Source organism: Perognathus longimembris, chromosome 11 (assembly GCF_023159225.1).
Source record: "Perognathus longimembris pacificus isolate PPM17 chromosome 11, ASM2315922v1, whole genome shotgun sequence".
Lineage (NCBI taxonomy): Eukaryota > Metazoa > Chordata > Mammalia > Rodentia > Heteromyidae > Perognathus > Perognathus longimembris.
The window spans coordinates 19,450,527-19,472,759 of NC_063171.1; the positions used below are offsets into that span (position 1 = coordinate 19,450,527).

Genomic DNA, 22,233 nt, shown 5'->3' on the forward strand with positions numbered 1-22,233 from the left:
AATGGAATTTCCAACTCCTTAAAGGAATTACTGCTTTAAAAACAATAATTTAAAAAAAAAGAAATTGAGCCTTTCTTGGAATCTGGAGTTTTTTGTTTGGTTTTGGGGTTTGTTGGGGGGGGGGGCATGTGTATTTGTAATTTTTGTTTTCCCAGTTCTGAGGCTTGAAGTCAAGTCCTCATGCTTTCTCTTCGCTCATGGCTGGCACTAACCACTTGAGCCACATATCTACTTTAGAGATGGAGTCACTCAGATTTTTCTGCCCCAAATGGCTTTGAACCACAGTCCTTCATTCTCAGCCTCCTGAGTAGCTCACAGGTAGGTGTGAGCAGCGCCCCATTACCTGGACTTCTGTTCCTAACTCTGTTTATTTGGTCACACTGCTTTGTATCCTTGAAATGAGTCTTCCTTTTGCTTTAAAATGGATGTTTTATTTTATTTTATTTTTTAGGGAAGACAAAGCCAACAAACAGATCAAGGGATGACTACCCCTTAGCCAGGTGCTGGTAGCTAATGCCTTTAATCCTAACTACTCAGTAGGCTGAGAGCTGAGGATGGAAGATGGCTTCCATCTGGGGCAGGAAAGTCTGTGAGACTCTTATCTCCAATTAACCACAAGGAGGAGGAGGAGGAAGGAGGAGGAGGGGGGAGGAGGGGGGAGGAGGAGGGAGGAGGGGGAGGAGGGAGGAGGGAGGGGAGGAGGAGGAGGAGGAGGAGGAGGAGGAGGAGGAGGAGGAGGAGGAGGAGGAGGAGGAGGAGGAGGAGGAGGAGGAGGAGGAGGAGGAGGAGGAAGAATCTCAGGGACAACACCAAGGCCCTGAGTTCAAGCCCCACTGTGCGCGCGCGCGAGCTGAATCCATAGATCCCGTGAGGAAAGGCAGGTCCTGCTAAGGGATACTACAGAGAAATGCTACAGTCAGCCAGGAGGCAGAGGCCTTTTGAACTTCCTCCTAGTAGTTGTTCTCCACCCAGCCCTGGGTTATTAGGGCAGGGACTTAAGAGACAGTCTCTGCTGGAGCCTAACAGGAGAGGCACCTGGGGGTATGGTGGGTTTGTTTGGGTTACTTTGCATTGGAAAGGCTTTTTATAGATCTCTACCTAGGCTGAGAAAGAGAGAAAAGGAAAAGAGAGCAGCGGGGGTGGGAACTCATGTTGAACCAGATTATATAGGGAAAGGCAGGAGGTATGACCAGGTGGATTGGATGTGACCTCAGAGAAGGGGGAGGTAACTACCTCCAGGTGTGCCAGTTACCTAGGTAATGCGGGTACTGGCCAAGATTTAAACAGGTGGGGGCATCTGCATGGAAACCTCCCAGAGGTGAACCTTACAGTTAGCACTCTACCTTTAACACTTGAGCCATAGCTCCACTTCTGTTTTTTGTGGGTTTTGTATTTTTTTTGTAGTTTATTGGCGATAACTCATGGACTTTCCTGACCCCAGTTGTCTTAGAATCATGATCCTCAGATCTCAGCCTCCTGAGTAGATAGGATTACAGGCATGAGCCACTAGCGCCTGGTCTAATTTTTTTTCTTTTGTGGCATAAACATACAGACTGTTTTTCAGTCATAAATGAAAAACAAACTGTGTCGTTTGCAAGAAAGATGATGGAACTAGAAATCATTATGTTAAGTAAAATAAGCCAGACTGAGAGAGACAAATATTGTATGTTTCTCTCATTTGCAGAATCTAGATCACCAAGAAAAATGAATGACTGACATGTGGGGATGATTTAGGGCCTGGAATCAACATGGGGGAGGGAATATGAAAGAAGATGGTAAAGGGGAGAGAATATGATCAAAGTACTTTATGTGCATGCATGAAAATAGAATAATAAAGCCGATTAAAATTGTCTTTAAAAAGGAGAGGAGTCAGGCGCCAGTGATTCACACCTGTAATCCTAGCTGAGTCAGGAGGCTGAAATCTGAAGATCCTAGGTTCAAAGCCCAAGCAGGAAAGTCTGTGAGACTCTTATTTCTTTTTTTAAAAAATTATTTATTAATTGAACACAAATTTTTTTTTTTTTTTTTGGCCAATCCTGGGGCGTGGACTCAGGGCCTGAGCACTGTCCCTGGCTTCTTTTTGCTCAAGGCTAGCACTCTGCCACTTGAGCCACAGCGCCACTTCTGGCCATTTTCTATATATGTGGTGCTGGGGAATTGAACCCAGGGCCTCATGTATACGAGGCAAGCACTCTTGCCACTAGGCCATATCCCCAGCCCTGAACACAAATTTTTTTGACAAGGTGTTGTGCAAAAAGGGTACAGTTACATAGTAGGGCAGTGTGTACATTTCTTGTGATATCTTACGCCCTGTTTTTCTTTCCCTTCTCTAGGTCAGGTAGATATATATACAATATACAATTTATCAAGAAAATATACAGTAGCCACGTGGCCAGGCCCAAGAAAATTCGCCTAGGGCTTTAAATGTAATGTCTATATTAGACAATATGTCAACAGTAGACTTATATGAACGTACATACATAGCTTTTGAGCTATTGTATTCCACTGAGAGGTCGATTTTTGACCTTTATATGTTGAGTAGTTGTTTGGTTTTAGTTACATACTGTTGGGTCGCTGCCCCAATCCTGTGGGAAATACCATTTTACAAGCAGTTTTTGGTTTCACAGACCTGGTCTCTACAGTCTCTCCATCTCCCTTTCTTAACAGTCAAATATCAGGGAGATCATGCCCCTTTGTTTTCTGTGTTCTAGGCTTGTCTCGCTCAACATTATTTGTTTGAGTTCTGACCATTTCCCTGCGAATAACAATATTTCACCATTCCTAATTGCTATGTAGTATTCCATTGTGTATAGGTACCATATTTTTTGGATCCATTCATCTGTGGAGGGGCATCTGGGTTGTTTCCATATTTTGGCTACTGTGAATTGTGCCGCAATAAACATGGAAGTACAAATGTCTTTTTGATATCTTGGGACCTGCTGTTCAGGATAGATGCCTAGGAGTGGTATGGCTGGGTCATAGGGTAGGTCTATATTGAGCTTTTTGAGAAACATCCATACTGTTCTCCAAAGTGATTGTACTAATTTGCACTCCCACCAACAATGGAGAAGGGTTCCTCTTTCCCCACACCCCCTCCAGCATTTGTTGTTGCCTGAGTTCAGAGTATAGGCCATTCTAACTGGAGTGAGGTGGTATCTCAGGATTGTTTTTATTTGCATTTCTTTTACTGCCAGGGATGTTGAACATTTCCTCATATGTTTCTTTGCCATTTTTATTTCTTCTCTTGTGAAGTCTCTCTTTAGCTCCTTTGCCCATTTCCTAATTGTTTTATTGGGCTTGGAGGGGCTTAGTTTTTTGAGTTCTCTGTAGATGACAGATATTAGGCCTTTGTCTGTTTCTGTGCTGGTAAAGATCCTTTCCCATATGGTTGGCTGTCTTTCTGTTTTGGTGGCTATGTCTTTAGCTGTGCAGAAACTTTTTAATTTGTAGTAGTCCCATTTGTTGAGTCTCTCCCCTATTTGTTGTGCCCCTGGGACTATATTCAGGAAGTTCCTTCCTGGGCCTATAAGTTCTAGCGTCTTTCCTACTCTGTCCTTCAGTAGTTTCAAGGATTCAGGTCTGATATTGAGGTACTTGATCCATTTTGAGTTGATCTTGGTGCATGGTGATAGACTTGGGTCTACTTTGAGTTTTCTGCATATAGCTGCCCAGTTCTCCCAGCACCAGTAGTTGAAGAGGCTATGTTTATTCCATTGTATGTCTTTAGCTCCTTTGTTGAATATCAGCTGACTGTAAGAGTGCGGTTTTATTTCTGGATCTTCAATTCTAATCCATTGGTCTTCCGATCTGTTTTTATACCAATACCAGGCTGTTTTTGTTATGATGGCCCTGTAGTAGAGCTTGAAGTCTGGTATTGTGATACCTCCTGCACTGCTTTTTTTGCTCAGAATTGCTTTGGCTATTCTAGGTCTTTTGCTGTTCCATATGAATTTATGGATTGCTTTCTCTATTTCAGTGAAGAATGTAACTGGGATTTTGATAGGGATTGCATTGAATTTGTATAACAATTTGGGCAATATGGCCATTTTCACTATATTGATTCTGCCTACCCATGAGCATGGGAGGTCTTTCCATCTCCTTGTGTCTTCTTTGTTTTCCCTTATTAGATTTTTATAGTTTTCATTAAATAGGTCAGTCACGTCCTTGGTTAAGTTGATCCCTGGGTACTTTATTCTTTTTTTGGCTACTGTAAATGGAATTGTTTCCATAATTTCCTTTTCTGTTTGTATATTGCTGGTGTACAGAAAAGCTGCTGACTTTTGTGGATTGATTTTGTATCCTGCTACTTTGCCAAAATGGTTTATTAGGTGTAGGAGTTTGGGTACTGAGTTTTTTGGGTCCTTCAGATGTAAGATCATGTCGTCTGTGAACAGGGATAACTTGATTTCTTCCTTGCCGATGTGGATCCCTTTGATGTCCTCCTCTTGCCTTATTGCTATGGCTAGGGATTCCAGCACTATGTTGAAAAGAAGTGGGGAGAGTGGGCATCCTTGTCTTGTTCCTGAGTTTAGGGAGAATGATTTAAGTTTCTCTCCATTTAATATGATGTTAGCAGTTGGTCTGTTGTATATAGCTTTTATTGTTTTGAGGAATGTTCCATCTATTCCTGTTCTCTCCAATGCTTTTAATAAGTATGGATGTTGTATTTTGTCAAAGGCATTTTGGGCATCGACTGAGATAACAATGTGATTCTTGATTTTAGTTCTGTTTATGTGGTGAATTATGTTGATTGATTTACGGATGTTGAACCATCCTTGTGACTGTGGGATGAAGCCTACTTGGACATGATGTATAATTTTCTTGATCAGTTTCTGGATCCTGTTAGCTAATATTTTATTGAGGAGCTTTGTGTCTTTGTTCATTAGTGATATTGGTCTGTAGTTCTCTTTTTTTGTTGGGTCTTTGCCTGGTTTGGGAATGAGTATGATATTAGCTTCATAGAATGAGTTTGGGATTTCTCCCTCTGTTTCTATTTCGCGGAAGAGTCTGAGGAGTATTGGTATTAGCTCCTCACTAAAGGTTTTGTAGAATTCGTTGGTGAATCCATCTGGGCCTGGGCGTTACTTTGTTGGGAGGTTCTTGATTACCTCCTGTATCTCACTGTAAGTTATTGGTTTATTTAGTTGATTTATTTCTTCTTGGTTCAGTTTGGGCAGTTTATACTTCTCTAAGAATCGATCCATTTCTGTAAAATTATTATTTTTTACTGAATAGAGGTTCTGGAAATAGCTCCTTATATTTGTTTGGATATCGTGTGTACTTGTTGTAATTTTTCTGGTGGAGTCCCTGATTTTACGTATATGAGTCTCTTCTCTTCTTTTTTTTGTAAGTCTTGGGAGAGGTCTGTCAATTTTATTTATTTTCTCAAAGAACCAGCTTTTAGTCTTATTTGTTGAATGGTCTTTCTATTTTCAATCAGATTTATCTCTTCTTTAATCTTTGTGATTTCTCTCCTCCTAGTCATTTTAGATTCTGTCATTTCTTGTTTCTCCAGTTGTTTTAGTTTCATTGTGAGGTTATTCACCTGCTCTGCTTCCATTCTTTTAATGTGAGTGCTGAGGGCAATGATCTTGCCCCTCAGTACTGCCTTAGCTGTGTCCCATAGGTTTCTTTGTGATGTATTTTCTTTGTCATTGTGGCTTATGAATTCGTTGATTTAATCTTTAATTTGGTTTGTGGCCCATGTGTTGGATAACAGTGTGGGGTTTAGCCTCCAAGAATGTGTATAACCTCTGTGGTAACCGTTGTTATTGAGGGTTACCTTTAATCCACTGTGATCAGATATAATACATGGGATGACGTCAATACTTTTGTATTTGCTGAGGTTCTTTGTGTGGGCTATGGCATGGTCTATTTTGGAGTATGTTCCATGTGCTGCTGAGAAGAAGGTGTATTGGGTCTCTGTAGGGTGGAAGATTCTGTATAGATCTGTCAGATCCATTTGGGATATGGTGTTACTTAGGTCCTCAGCTCCCTTGCTGATCCTCTGAGTGTTGGATCTGTCTCTTGGGGAGAGTGGGGTATTTAGGTCTCCCACTATGATTGTGTTTGCATCTATCTTGTTCTGTAATTCTGTGAGAATTTGCTTGACATATGTGGGGCCTCTTTTGTTTGGTGAGTATACATTTATCACCGTGATGTCTTGATTCTGGATTTTTCCTTGTATTAAAATGTACTGTCCTTCTTTGCTTTTTGAGTTGATTTTAATGAAAAGTCCAGCTTGTCTGAGATCAGGATGGCTACACCTGCCGTTTTGGTAGGTGCGTTTGCTTGGAAGATCTTGCTCCATCCTTTCATTCAGAGCCTGTTTTTGTCCCTTGCTGTAAGGTGGGTCTCTTGTAGACAACAAATGCTAACTTTTTGTCTGTGGATCCATTCTGCCAGTCTGCTCCTCTTTATCGGAGAGTTTATACCATTTATATTCAAAGAGATCAAGGATAGGAGTGTTTTTTCTCCTTCCATTTTCTTGTTGGGCTGTTTTTTCCTCTTTTTTTTTTTCCTTGTCTTTAGTGAGCTGCTCTTTCTGTTTCTGTTTCTGTCTGTGTGTCCTGTACGATCTCTGTTGCTTGGGATTCCCCTCTTAGAATTCGCTGTAGGGCTGGTTTTTTATTCACATACTCCTTTAGATCCTCTTTGCTATGGAAAGATCTGGTTTTCCCCTCGAATGTGAACTCCAGTTTCGCTGGATATTTAATCCTAGCTTGCATATTGTTGGCCTGTAGAACTTGGATGGTGTTCTTCCACTCACTTCGCGCTTGGTAGGTTTGTGTGGAGAGGTCTGCTGTTATTCGGATCCTCTTCCCATTGTAGAAAATTTCGGTCTGCCGATCGCCGGGTCCCCTTTCCCAGCCTGGCCCTGTTCGGGCCAGGGTCGGCTGGTGGGGGGAGGGTGCCCCATAGATTCTCCGGCTCCGTGTAGGTTTTCGGCTCTTCTTTTTTGCTCCTTTTTTGTTTTCCTGTGTTTCTCCACTGCTTCTGGCGGCTGGTTTTGCTGAGTTCTTGATGGGGTGTTGGGTGCTGGAGTTCCCAGCTCGCTATTCAGTTGGAGCGAGTCGGGGTGCCTCCCTACTGTGGCAGCGCCATCTTCAAGAGTACCAAGACTCTTATTTCTAATACACACACACACACACACACAAATACACAGAGAGAGAGAGAGAGAGAGAGAGAGAGAGAACAGAAGTGAAGGTATAACTCAAGTGGTAGAACACTAGCCTTGAGCAAAAAAGTTCAGGACAACCCAGACCTAGGTGCTAAGTTTGAGCCTGAAGGCTGACATCAAAGGAAGGGGGGGAGATAAGAGAAAAACCACAAAGGGGGTAAATTTGACCAGAGTACATGATAAGCGTGTATGGAAATATCACAGTGAGGCCCTCTTTGTATAATTAATGTATGCCAATCATTTTTTTTTTATCAGTTGTGGGGCTTGAACTCTGGGCCTCGGCTCTGTCCCTGAACTCCTTAGCTCAAGGCTAGTGCTCTACCACTTGAGCCACAGCACTACCTCCATTTTTCTGGTGGTTAATTGGAGATAAGAGTCTCACAGACTTTCCTACTTGGGCTGGCTTTGAGCTGAAATCCTCAAATCTTAGCCTCCTGAGTAGCTTGGATTATAGGTATGAGCCACCTGCCATGGCAATAAAAAATATTTTAAATACTTTTCTTTGAAGCTAGGCATGCTGGTACACACCTGCCATCCCAGCAATCAGGAGGCTGAGGCAGGAGGATCACAAGCTTAAGGCTGGGTTTGTGTAGTAATACCATATCTCAACATATCTATCTCAAAAGAAATAGAAAACAAATTTTCCTTAATCCCCAAGCAGAAATAATTTTGCCTAGAGAGACCCCTTAGCTCGATTGCTTCCTTACTATCCATGTCTTGGCTTTTCTACTGTTTGGAAATGTTTAATTCCACACAGCCTGTGTGACAAACATATACTAGGAAGATACAGGCAGCTCCAGCTGTGAACACAACTGCTCAGGGGTCATTTCTAAAACTTTTTTTTTTTTTTTTTTTTTTTTGCCAATTTTGGGGCTTGGACTCAGGGCCTGAGCACTGTCCCTGGCTTCTTTTTGCTCAAGACTAACACTCTGCCAACTTGAGCCACAGCGCCACCTCTGGCCGCTTTGTGCCACCTCTGGCCGCTTTCTATATATATATGTGGTGCTGAGGAATCGAACCCAGGGCTTCATGTATACAAGACAAGCACTCTTACCACTAGGCCATATTCCCAGCCCCAGGGGTCATTTCTAATTGCAACTGAAAAGGGAACATTGAGTTATTATGATGCCCTGACCACAGTATTTCCTCCATTAACTCCCTGCAAGGGGAGGGTTGATTACATATGTCAACCAGGTTCACCGAGTAGCCAGGAGATGAGCCGTGTTTGTCTTGTGAATGTTTACTTGTGGGCAAATGATTTGTGTGAGTCTGTCCTCAGCTGGTCAGACCTGTACCAGCTATGAGGAAAGGAGTTCTACCTGAGTCTAAATGGCCTAGAATAACCTGAGACACTGAGTGGTCAGAAACAGGCAATGCTGCTGCCAGCCTTGGGCTCCTCCCCCCGCCCCCCCCCAGGCATGGGAAGCCAGAGTTGACAAATGAAGAGCACAGAGGAACTGGGGGGTGAAATAGTACAGAAGTGGGCAAAAGTAGACTAGCTGTTGGGAGGCCTGGCAAGAAATGTCAGGTCCCTAGCCACTGCTTTGTCAATGGGCTTGTTCCTTGATAATGCCGCCCAGAAATGCCCTTGTCATTCAAGGTGGAAATGGGAATAGAACAAGGAGAAGAAGAGTTTTTTGGTTTATTTGGGAGCATGTCAGATCTGTGGAATTTCAGGCAAGGTTGAAGCCAGAGTAAAGCAAGTAGGTGCTTCCTCTTGTGCAAAACTTCAAGTACCCCATAAACACTCAGTCACCAAGATAAATAATATTTCCTAATGTCAGCATTAATCCCAAAGCCATCTATGATGGACAAAATTCCAGTATTTTTAATCAAGGGAGTCAGATTACCATCCCTGCAACAAGTTTCTGCGTTTCACACTACTTCCGAAGCTCCCCCTCACCTGTCCTCCTGAGGGAAAGAAAGCACAACTGTTGTAAGGAAGGGGATAAAAGAGCAGTGGGCATTACATGTGGCATAACATGTGGCTCATCCTGGTGCTTCTTGTTCTCACAGTGCCTGGAGCTCCTGCTTAAATACTTCTTCCCATAATGCCCTAAGTATCCACAAATGAAGAACTAGGACAGAGCATACACAAGTCATCAAGCAAACAGCACAAAGCCCAAGGAAGGAAACATGAAGGAAACTTCAGGCATGCTATTAAAACTGCCCTCAGAGAGGACTCCCTAGGACACACTTTGAGACTTCTCTGAGGGGAGTCTCATTACTTTGCTTTAGCTTTCAAATAAACTTGCTGTCTTCTTTAAACACTTTTCTATTTGTGTGTGTATCTCTGTGTAGTGTGTGTGTGTGTGAGAGAGAGAGAGAGAGAGAGAGAACAAGAGAGAGAGAGATGTGGTCTTGGGCCTTGAACTCAGGGTGTGGGTACTGTTCTTGAGCTTTTTGCTCAAGGTGAGTGCTCTACCACTTGAGCCAAAGATCCATTTCTGGCTTTCTTTTTATGTTGGTCATGGGGCTTGAACTCTGGACCTGGGCACTGTCCCTGAGCTCTTCAGTTCAAGGCTATCACTGTACCAACTTGAGCCACAGCCACTCCCAGTGGTTAACCACTCTGGTGGTTAATTGGAGATACGTCTCATGGACTTTCCTGCCCTGGCTGGCTTTGAACCAGGATCCTCTGATCTCAGCCTCCTGAGTAGCTAGGATTACAGGTGTGAGCCACTGGCACCTGGAAGTCTTTTACTTCTTTAATAGGTGAAGAAAACAAATCCATACCCCTAGACAATATCATTTTGTTAATTCCAAAACACATGTATTCCTTTACCATGAAGCAATTTCAACTCCTGCAGGCACAATTGACCTCTCTTGACTCTCAACTTTTCTCCTTGACCATATAGGAGCTTGTTTAAAGTATAATCTGGCCACCCATCAATAGGTCTTAATCAGCCCTTTATTTAAATGAATGGCTATTAGAAGAGAACACACTGGAGAGCATGATGTGCAGTTATGTAGCAAGTGTCTCAGGATATATTCATTTCTGTTAAATACACAACACCCACACAGTATATGATTTGTGTCATTATTTAAATGTATTTCCTACTGTGGGTTAGAGTGAATGAGCATCAGTGAAAGCCACTGCTGTAGCACTCAGCCCAATTCACCTCTCTTAGTTTGGCTTCCTATTTCTCCATTGTTGGGAATTTTTATTAGAGAATGATAAGGAACGTCATCTTTGCCCTCACATCCCTCTTGCATCAATCTTGAAGTTTTATGCTTAACACACTTTTCCTAAGCTGAATTTAACCTCATGCTCTCAATGATTCTTTGGGGTATAATGGTATCAGATCAGGTTTAGGGTTGGGGTTATTCCTTTCAGAAACAGCCATTCCAAGGCAGTGGATTTGGGGCATTGCCAGGGGCAGAAGCTGTTCACCTCAGCTAGGAGAAAGGGTGACAGCTTTTAAGGTAAATAACTGGTACCATGAACTCCCCCCTGGAAACTGGGCCGCAGTGGCAGGGCACCCTAAGGGAGCAGGAGTAGGGACTAGAAGCTTTTAAAGTGTGAACACATACTGGCAATCAATAAATAAGTCACTCTATCAGGTGTGGAAGAGTCAAAGAGGCCTTCATTGTGGGTGACAGACTGAACCATACTGGGACCACAGATACTTTTCTTTTCCTTTTCCAAACTCTCAAAGTAGTTCAAAAGTCAAGCATTATTTGACCTATGTGTAGCTGGATGCAAATTATTTGATGCCCATCTTGCTTCGCCCTTGTATATTAACTGCATAACCCCCTCTATTGTGGATTTGGGACTTCTCACCTATAGCAATGTCTCTGTCTTTGAGGAATTTGTAGTAGCAGTAGAGATTGGACATTTTCAGAGTCAATTTCCAGGTCCCTTGGACTGGAAGCATGGTGAAGTAGCAGGAAAGTAAGTCCTAGGCATACTGATATAGAGTCCAGCCAGGCCTCCAATGTATTACTCAGGTTGGTGAAGAGTAAGGCAAGAGCACTTTTGGAGGAAAGAGAGAGTAAGAAGGCCTAGATTATTGCAGCAGAGGGCTGTGACAGCCAAGGAGCAGATGCACACCATCTTGAGTGTCGGGATCTGAACGATCCCTTTCTCCCTGATCTCCTGGGGAGAATGCTTGAACCCTAAAATTTATGAAAGCACACTCAGCCTTGCCTTCCGCCGGCAGAAGGACAAGGCGTACTCTCATGGACTTGCGCTAAGTTGAGGAAAGGTTGCTGAAGCCTCCCCTCCCCCCAGTCCCCTCACATGTTACCAGGAGCGGGGGCGGAAAGAAGGCATCAGGGACACACTGCTATGGTGGGATGCGTCTCAGCCCCCAGAGGGCGGGACAGACAAATTTATTACGATGACAAAGGTGGAAGGGGAAGGACTTGGGGTGACTGACTGATTGGCTGACTGTGCTGTCACTCAAGTGATCCTGGAACCTCCTTTCTGGGCCAGGCAACCATCATGGTGGCACGCACATGCTCCCCTCCCAAGGGGCGGGGCTTTTCCGGTTGAGGCCGGAAGGTGGGAGGGGCTCCCTCCCATTGTCCCAGGGCTGGGAAAAGGGCAGCGTCTCACTCTTGGCGCCCTTCTTCCACCAAGGCCCCAACAGTCCCCAACACTTGAGGAAGACAGGTGGGGAGGAGCCAAGAAAGGGAGAAGGGGCTGTGGAATCCATTCCAACATCAGAAAGATTGATTTTGTTAGTGGTGGTGGTGGTGGTTGTGGGGCTTGAACCCAGGGCCTTGGCACTGTCCCTGAGCTTTTTTGCTCAAGGCTAGCACACTTTGAGCCATAGCTCCACTTCTGGTTTTTGAATAGCTAATTTGGAGATAGGAGTCTCATGGGGACATTTCTGCCTAGACTGGCTTGGAATCTCGGTCCTTAGACCTCAGCTTTCTGAGTAGCTAGGATTACAGGCATGAGCCACTGGCACCCAGCTTTAGAAAGCTTTGGGTGTTTTTTTTTTTTTTTTTATGCAAGGCCTTTCACTTGGTCTCAAAATAAGACAAAGAAACAAATGAAATGATAGTGCTCTTTTGAAAAGCAAATGTGCTGTGCTTATTAAAATGGCTAATATCCCCAAACTCAGCAACACCAAGTGTTGGTGACGATGTGGAATGAGAACTCTCACTTGCTTCTGTTGATGGGAATGTAGAACATAACAGCCACTATGGAAGACAACCTGGTAGTTTGCTTACAATAGTAAACACCCTTTACCATATGATCTAGCAATCACACTCTTAGATATTTGCCCAAGAAAGTTGAAAACTTATTGCTACACAAACACCTGCACATGAGTGTTATTTTAGTTTTATTCTTATATACCCAAAGCTGGAAGCAGCTAAGATGTCTTTTGGTAGGTAGTTAGATAAACAAAATTATATATATATATATATACACACAATGGAACACTATATCTTGATAAAAAGAAATGAGCTATTAAGCTATGAAAAGCTTTGGAAGAACCTTAAATGCACACTGCCTCATGAAAGAAGCCTCTGAAGAGACCACATACTGCATAATTCCTAACTACAGTTAGCATTTTGGAAAAGGCTTATCTCTAGGGACAGAGTTGGCAGAGGCTGGGGTGAGGAGGAGGAATGAATAGGTAGAGTGCAACATATTTTTAGGGCAGTGAAATATTCTGAACAATGTTTAATGACAGATCCATGCCACTATGTATTTGTCAAAAGCCATGGAACTCTATAGCACAAAATGAATCTTATTGTCAACCATGAATAACAGTCAATCATAACATATTGATATGACCACATCAAGGGTAACAAATGTGAAACACAAGTATAATATATTAATATAATAGGTCATCTGTGCAGGAGGCAGGTAAAAAGAAGCTTGAGTGTGTGAAATTCTGTGTATCATCTACTCCATTGTGCTCTATAAATTTAAAACAGTGCTAAAAATAGTTTGTTCTGCCAGATGCTGGTGGCTCCTGCCTATAATCCTAGCTATTCAGGAAGCTGAGTTCTGAGAATTGAGGTTCAAAGCCAGCATGCACAGAAAAGTCTTTGAGACTTTTATATCCAATTAGCCAGCAAAAAGCCAGAAGTGGAAATATGGTGGCTCAAATGGTTGAGTGCCAGCCTTAAGGGAGAAGTCAAGTGTGAGCACGTGCACGTGTGCACACACACACAGTCTCTTCATTTTCTTAAAAGAGTTCACATTAAAAGAATAAAAAGAGGGCTGGGGATATAGCCTAGTGGCAAGAGTGCCTGCCTCGGATACACGAGGCCCTAGGTTCGATTCCCCAGCACCACATATACAGAAAATGGCTAGAAGTGGTGCTGTGGCTCAAGTGGCAGAGTGCTAGCCTTGAGCGGGAAGAAGCCAGGGACAGTGCTCAGGCCCTGAGTCCAAGGCCCAGGACTGGCCAAAAAAAAAAAAAAAAGAATAAAAAGAAGCAAATGTGGTGAGAGTTGTTATTGTTATTTTTTTTTTTTGCCAGTACTGAGGCTTGAACTCAGAACCTGGGCACTGTCCCTTAGCTTTTTTGTTCAGAGTCAGCACTCTATCGCTTGAGCAAAGGATCTTCTGGCTTTTTGCTGGTTAATTGGACATCAGAGTCTCATGATCTTGATCCTGCTCAGGTTGGCTTTGAACTACAATCTGCAGATCTCAACCTACTGAGTCAGCTAAGATTACCAGCTTAAGAGAGTTATTTTATGTGTAGAGAGAGTCAATAAGACTTGGGCTTGCCACCTTCAAAAGCACTATGTTGGAAATGAACTTTACAACTTTGGGGAGAGGGGAGTCTGGATAAGGAGTGTGATAAAATGAGGGAAGGGATAACACTGTTCAAAAAGAAATGTACTCATTACCTGACTTATGTAAATGTAACCCCTCTGTACCTCACCTTTACAATAAAACTTAAAAAATAAATTAAAAAATTCTTAAAAGCTCTATGTTCTGTGTCCTCAGAGGTTCAAGCTCAGGCCCTGTTGGGATTTGTGCAATGAGTTACTGTGGGTACAAAACAGGAGTAGATTTTGCAGCCCTTGCCTAATTTATTGAGCTTTGTTGTAAGAATAAAATTGGGCTTGTCTGATAAATTTGGATCAGCAACTTTACATTCCACCCAAGAAAAAGAGCTTTTATTTGACTAAAGTTTTCTCTACCAACTCTAATGGTAGTAGACTTGCAGGGCTGGTGTTAATTCTCTGTAATTATGTATGGGGCCTTTTAAATTTGTTTTTGGTGGCTTTTCTCTTGTACATAATTAGATGAGGCAATCAGCACATCTTTCATACCATAAGGAGAATTTGTTTAAAAGACACACAACCTTTGCTCTGCAAGTGACAATAGAACTAAATTTCAATCACTAGTTCTTAAGACTCTTAATTAAGTGTTTGTTTAAAACTCCTGTAGCTCCCTAGGACTCCAACAAAAGAGAAGCAGTGTGTGTGTGTGTGTGCGTGTGTCTATGTGTGTCTGTGTGTGTGTCTGTGTGTGTCTGTGTGTCTGTGTGTGTGTGTCTGTGTGTGTGTGTGTGTGTTGGGGCTTGAACTCATGTGCTCAAAGCTAGTGCTGAAATGCTCGAGTTCGGATCCCCCGAGAGACCACCAGAGACCAAGACCAACGCAAGCAGCAAAAAGGGCGTTTATTTGGGGCTAGCTCCGTCCCCCCCCCCCCCCCCCCCGTGCACTCAGTAAATGGTAACATAAGAGGCCCTGAGCCTAGGGCTTCCAGCTGTTTTATACATTCTTTGGGGAAGGCATGGACTTAGCATACATCATAGCATCTTTTAACAAATCAACACACACCACAGGAAAATTATAAAATAATTCTAAAGCATGTTTGGCGCATTTGGTGGCGGGAAGGAATCTGGAAAGGGTCATTGGTCAGATCAAGGAACCGACGCATTTAAAATTGATTGGTTAAGCCATAGGGGTGTAGCAAGGGGGATACGTGCACAGCTGCAGGTTTTTAATTAGATACTGAAAACCACACCTGGGTGGGGGAGTCCTGGCATAACTCCAAAAATTGTTTTTCTTCTCTGCCGGTCACTCTTATGGGTGTTTGTAGTTTTTCTGAGAACTCCCTGTCCCAGGGAGTTTTGTGTTCTTTAGGGCTTACAGTAAGGTCAGTCAGGTACAGAATGGGGTCTTAGTACAATATGGGGTTACTCTGGTCCTTCACTCTGGCTCTACAGTGCTCTTTCACTTGAGCCACAACTCCACTTTCAGATTTTTTGGTGCCTAATCGGAGAACCTCAATCCCCAGATCTGAGGCTCCTAAGTAGCTAAGATTACAGGCATAAGCCACCAGCACCTGACTCAGAGAAACTTTAAAACAGGATTCTCTTGAGCTCTAAATCCTTTTGCTGAAATCTGTTGCTATAACCTTTTGAACCACTAACATTTGCTTTGAAAGTTGACACTTCCTATATAAATGGCAAGCGATAAACCTTAGCACTGTGGAGCTGAACACATTGATTTTAATTATCGCATTCATCCACACCTTTCTTCTTTGTGATGTGCAGTTTTTTTCTCTTTCTCTCTCTTCATTAGAAAGAGCCAGGGATTATCTGCACAAGACTGGGAGGTTTATCGTGATTGGCGGAATTGTTTCCCCTGTCCATGACTCCTACGGAAAACAGGTGGGTCCTTTCCTCTGTCTCCTCTTTCCACACCCTCCCACCTTCAAAATGGCTTCTTTGGGTAGAATTGCTCCATTATCAGTCAGACACGAGTAGGTGTCTGCCACTCACAAAATCAGGTCCAACCAGCGCTCATTAGAAGAGTAACAGGCATGGCCGCCATTAATGGGACTTGGCCAAACTGGCTTGTAGTAATGAATTATGATGGGTTTGAGAAAATCTTTTCAGCAATTTTAAGAGAAAAATGTCTCATAATTTAATTTTTTTCTCTCTCTCTTTTTGCCAGTCCTGGAGCTTGAACTCAGGACCTGAGCACTGTCCCTGGTTTCTTTTTGCTCAAATGCTAGGCAAGCATTCTACCCTTTAGCCACACTCCCAGCCCACACAATTTAACTTAAAAATCCTTTTCCTGCTTCTCACTCCCTCTCACATGTTCCAAAAGATACAGGTGCTGCTTCCATCCTTCCCCACTTCTCCCACAGATACAGCCTGGCTCTGGGGAAGTCACCCCCACCAGCCACTATGAGCCAGAAGACAAAGTAAGTATCAGGCCTGTGCAGGGCATGCATAGACTCCTACATGGAAGCTCATCTGTTGATCCTGCTGGCAGGGTACCTGCCACACCCCACTTACCCTTCCCCAGTCACACACCTACAGACAGACAGGTAAAAGGAAGGGGCACAGCCCCACATCCTCCCACCACAAAATCACAGAGGCTGCTCTTTGGTGATGACTGGCTTGAGTGGGTTCCAGGGGTGCTGTGGGGCTCAGAGACCATTGTGTAATGATTGTTCGGTTGCTTTTCAGGGTCTTGTGTCCAGTCGGCACCGTCTCATCATGTGTCAGCTGGCCGTCCAGAATTCTGACTGGATCAGGTAGGGCTAGCCTGATGATGCCACAGGCAGGTGGCCCTGGCTCACTGGGAGTGAGAAAGAGTCCCAGCAATTATTTGGATGCTAGAAATAGAAAGTGGGGGGAGAGAGAGAGAGAGAGATAGAGAGAGAGAGAGAGAGAGAGAGAGAGAGAGAGAGAGAGAGAGAGAGAGGGGGAGAGGGAGAAGGAGAGACAGACAGAAACAGAGAGATGGAGAGACAGAGAGAAAGTAGCCTTGTACAGACACTAATCACGGAGACCCCAAAGGGGGACCCACCTGATAATTATTTACTTTTTGAAACCAAACTGTGGGGCACATGAACTAAAGAAGGAACTTGTAGGGTTTAGTCGACATTGAAACCTCTGGGCCTTGGAGTGATTTCCAGAGACCCAGCTTCCACTAAGACTCACTTCCTTTCTGGGAATGTTCTCTAGTCTTGGAGATTTCCCACTCCTGAACTCAAGTTCCCCAGCATCCTACACTGACTCCTGTGCGACTTAGGAACTCTGCCCTTGGGAGTCCCATCCAGAGAGATCCTGGCGCTCACTGCTTTTTCCTTCACACCAAACAGGCTACCAAGATGGCAGTGTTCTCCCCCGCCCCCACCACATTCTCCCTCTGAGCTTGCAATGTAATTAAAGCAAGTATTCACTAATTATGCTAATTATGCTCTTTTCAGATCCAACCGTTATAATTTGCATGAGAAGATGATGTTTTTAAAATATAATGGTACATCATTTGCACTGTAATTTCCCTCTATAGAAAAATAGGCAGCACCTTTGGGAGCTTCATAGAACTTGAAGGGAGGGAGGCTGAGCTCACCAGAAGGGATGCAGAGTCAACTGCACTGGGACACAGGAGGCATTGAGAGTGGCAAGGGAAGTGACAACAATGACCCCTGTCAGTTGTACGCAAAGATCTGTGTGAGAAGCACATGCCCTTTACAGACATTCCCTTCTACTTACCATGCACGCCAGCTGGAGAGGCAGCTGTTTTTCTCAGGTGAGAAACAGGCCCAGAGAAGCCAAGGGATCCCAGCAATGTACATCTGTGGTCAAAACAGGATTACAATAAGAACTCTCTTGAAACTCTTTTCTCCAATTAGCCATGATAAAGCCCGAAGTGGAGTTGTAGCTCAAGTGGTAGAGCACTAGCCTTGAGCACAAAAGCTCAGGGACAGCACCCAGGCCCTGAATTCAAGCCCCAGAACTGGTGTACACACACACACACACACACACACACACACACACACACACACACACACACACTTCTCTCTTGCTTCCTGGGTAAAATGGGATCTAGTGGGGAAAATATTAGAGGATGTTCCTGCTTGGATGTGCTTAAATGATTCTGGAGTAATTCTCTCCTTCAGTACTTATTTACTGAGTGTCTACTGTCTGCCTCATGCTGTCATAGGCACTCAGATGATAAGGACTGAGATCTCTAGGGAGTCTGAGAATGAGGTTTGAAGATAGGAGCTGGCTGCCAAGGCCTGTCCTTGGGATCCTGTGTGGCCAGGTCAAGTGTTTGAAGTTAGTGAGATGTCATCTTTAGAAACCTCAAGTGTATGTACATGGCTAGGGATGGGCAGTTAATGCTTAGCTGCTGGGAAAATATTTGAGAAATATCCCAATTTAGCAGCTTATTAAGTTGGTGCTTAAGCTGAATGCTGCAGCAGTTTGAGATCCCTGCCTTCTCCCCAGCCTTGCCTACAACAGGCATTGGCCGGTCTGTGGGTGTGGGCCCCCTGGACTGACCACCACACTTCCCCACCACCACCAACCCTGACTACAAGGTTACACTGCACAGGGAGGCAGATGGAGTTGCTGCTTCTCCAGCACTTGCAGCCTGGCAAGAAAAACCTCAGTCTCCATTCAGTGAGGGCCTGGCTCCATTTAAATTCTTATCCCAGCTTGCAGGGTCCAGAGGAGAATTCTCATTTCCAGGTAAGAAGAAGAGCAAGGCACTCTACTAAGCACTGGACCTATATAGCTTGCTGAGCCCTTCTGACAAAACCATGAGATAACTACTTTTTACAAATGGGAAGAGGGAGGCATGGAGAGACCATCTAACTTTCTCAAAGCCACATAGTGCCAAGGCTGGGACTAAACCCAGGCATCTTTCTCCTAGGTCTGAGGCAGACTTCTCTTATTATAAAAGGAGCAAACAGGGGCTCAATAAAATTCTCAGCCCCGAGTTTTGTCTTATTTGAGATCTACCTATATTGTATAACCAGGTCTGATAAGCTATGGTCTTTTGAGGAAGGCAGGACAATAGTGTGCCAATAGAACCAACCTCTCTCCCATGCTGGCAGGGTGGACCCATGGGAATGCTACCAGGACACTTGGCAGACAACCTGCAGCGTGCTTGAACACCACCGGGACCTCATGAAGGTGAGCTGGACCATGCCTACCAGGGTGGGTGCCAGGGAGGGGCTTGGGCCCACAGAAGCCAGACTGGATGGAGTGAGGTTTCAGTCTCCCCCTTCCCTGCCAGCCTGGCACCAAGGATGGCAGTGAATCAGGAATCTGAAGCAGTCCTAGAGCTGTTCCCACTTTTCTATCTCCTAACATCCTCCTGCTGAGCCAGGATATGAGATTGCTGCTGCTGGATATAACTCGGGTAGCTTCCTTCAGCCCAAGAAGCAAGTTCAAGGTGAGATTAAGGAGACGACACTCAGGACTTCAGAAACTGAGACGAGGAAGGTGCTGGGTGAGGAAAGGCAGGGGCAGAGACATACACTTGGGGCTGGCACAAGCTGCCAGGTCTCCTGCTCCTGCTGCCAGGGGCCCATAGATTCCCTTGCCCCCAGGTTGGGCTGCTGAAAAGGGGTGCTGCTCACTTGCTGGCATTGATTCCTTGTCCCCCATCCATTCCTATTCACAAGCACCTCTACATACTTCGGGACACAATATTTAGTGGATACAGATGGATGAGAACCAGGGCTTGTGTCTAGACTGCACATTCAGGATCCCATATAGCTGGTATCACAGGCCAGAGGGTAGAGAAAGCAAACGTCCTTCTAAGATCAGTACCAACCTATGGATTCCCACGGTGACAGGATGGAAAACAGAGCTATTGATGCCAAAAAATCTGGCCAACCAGAACAACAGTAAACCATGCTCATCTCTACCACCTCCAGCGAGAGCCATCTCTGTTTTATTGACAGTCTTCTTCGACAGCCCATACTCTACCAAACACACAGTTGAGCTTTGTTTTACTCAGTGTGAAATCTCAGGGCCCTAGGCCATCCCAAGGAGCCTATGGAATGGGATAGAACCCTTCCCTCTACTTTTAGAACCTTTCACACATATCCAAATGTCTCCTTTGTCCCCTTGAAAAGCCTCTGACACAGTGTCACCCTTATTTGTTCCACCTCTATGCTAGTCTCAACAACTTGAGTTATAAAAGACACCACCTACCACTGAATAAGCATGTGTCAGTTAGGATAGGCTGAGAAATGCTGGAGTAACAAATATCCTTAATACCACAGTGACTTTACACCTATTTTATTTCTCACATTGTTTGTTGGCTAGGATGTCCACTGGTAGCTAGTGCTCCTTCTAGTCACACAGAAGCTTCAGACTCCATAATGAGAGGGTGGGTGTTTGGGGACACTGGAAACATTCCTGAGTGTACTGGACTGGCTATGATGGCCATCAGTCTTGGCTATTGTTTTGTTTCCCAGTGCTTGAGCTTCCTGAACATTTCCTCTGTTACTCATGCCCAACATGAGTCTGAGCCCAAAAAAGTTCATCCAGGAGCTCAGGCTGTTGCAGTGATAGACATAGGCTGGCTGACAACATAGGTCCCAAATGTCCCACTGACCTAAGATGCCAAGCAGAGTGCTGCTTCCTACTGTCCCTAAGCCTGCTCAGGGTTGACAAGGCCAACACAGGATAGACCAATTGGGACAACTGATGCAGCAAGAGGAAGAAATTCTCAGCCACCAGATGAGTTAAGTGAGAACATAACATTCTTTCTGGTGGTAATGAAAAGGGAATGACCACCTGTGACTCCATCAGCCACACAGCTGAACAGAGAAGCCCAGGCTGAGATGACAAGATACCTAGCTGCAGCTGGCTCCCAGATGTGTCTGGATGCTGCCTAACCACCTCTTATTGGGTATATGACTAAAGAACGGCTACCTCACCAGGAAAATGGTGACCCTTCCAAGACTCAGAAGGGATTGGCAGGCTTCTCTGCTCTCCAAGTCGCCCATGGAAAGGCATGAAGAGGGTCTCCCTAGCCTTGGGCCTTTCAGATCCTCTGGCAACAAGTCTGACTCAGAAAAGGCCCTGGGCATCACCACCTTCAAGATGCTGGACCTTGAAGAAGCCAGGGCCTTTATGATCCTCAGAGGATTGAAGCCTGGTCCCTTCTCTGGGTGTTGTCTACTGGCTGATTCCCCACCCACCCTGGACAAGGGAGCTACTCTGGCTACTCTGGGAAATGCTGTATTACGAGTGCCCTGTGTTCTGGGGTCCTGGAGAAAACAGCCTGATATGCAGGATAATAGATAATGCACATCAAATTTCCATTCCTTATCTTGATCATGGGCATACACATTATGATCAGGCTAAGAGGGCTCAGAACCCATCAACCCACTTGCTTCAACACAAATATGTTCTACTCTGCCTGGCACCTGGCTCTAGTTGGCTGTGCAGAAGCCACAGGTGGTGACAATGCTGTGTGTAGGTCTGACCTTTCCCAATTTGCAGAGCCCTTTTGCAGACATGATCTCACTGGAGTCCTGATAGCACCAGGAGGGTAGATAGTCACCAGAGGCAGAAGGTTATGCCATCTGTGCCCCTAATAGAGTTCTGACCATCTGTTTAACACTCCATGGGCACTTTGCATAGGCTTGTTCACTCAGTTCTACCACAGTGAAAATGACAAGTATGTTGTTAGACCTGAGTCAAGGCTCAGGAGAGATTCTGTAACTATTTAAGTCATATAGCTAGAAGGAGGAAGAGCCCAGATTTGGGTTCATATCTCAGACTTGCCCCACTGAGCAATACTGTCCCCTGCCAGCTTAGTGAGAAGTGGTATAGCTGGGTCTAGAACTCCACCCCCACCCCCAGGGCTGTCCCTTGGCACTAAGCTGCCTCTCCTGATGGACAAGTAAGTGTTCATGTGGAGATAACTGTGAAGTGCTTTTCCTAGTAACTTGATGAGTAGAACTCACTTGGTGCTTCTCCCTTTCCACAGAGAGTGACTGGCTGCATCCTCTCCAATGTCAACACACCTTCCATGACACCGGTGATTGGACAGCCACAACATGAGAACTCCCAGCCTATTTACCAAAACAGCAATGTGCCCACAAAGCCCACTGCAGGTAAGGCAACATTGGTAGAGTGGTTCTCCATCTTTAGAATTGTTTGGAGGGCTTGTTAAAATACTAAAGGCTGGGCCTAACTCCTGGGTTTTATTCGGTCTGGGTAGGGGGGACATTTTTAATAAGACCATAGGTCCACAACTTGTCCTGGGACTGTATTTTGTAAACCCTCAATTTAGAGCACTATTAGTTACAATCACACAGAGAAAGAAAGACATGCAGACAAAGACATGGAGAGGTG

The 22,233-nt window shown here is 44.6% G+C and overlaps 1 protein-coding gene across 1 annotated transcript in view; it reads left to right on the forward strand.

Moving 5' to 3' along the window:
• The window catches only part of Nmnat2 (nicotinamide nucleotide adenylyltransferase 2), a 156,045-nt gene that overhangs the window by 104,493 nt on the left and 29,319 nt on the right, over positions 1-22,233 (forward strand). The window contains exons 2-5 of the mRNA XM_048357294.1: positions 15,692-15,780; positions 16,588-16,655; positions 18,969-19,047; positions 21,866-21,992. Of these exons, the coding sequence (XP_048213251.1) occupies positions 15,692-15,780; positions 16,588-16,655; positions 18,969-19,047; positions 21,866-21,992 (363 nt within the window). The remainder of the gene's footprint in view (positions 1-15,691; positions 15,781-16,587; positions 16,656-18,968; positions 19,048-21,865; positions 21,993-22,233) is intronic.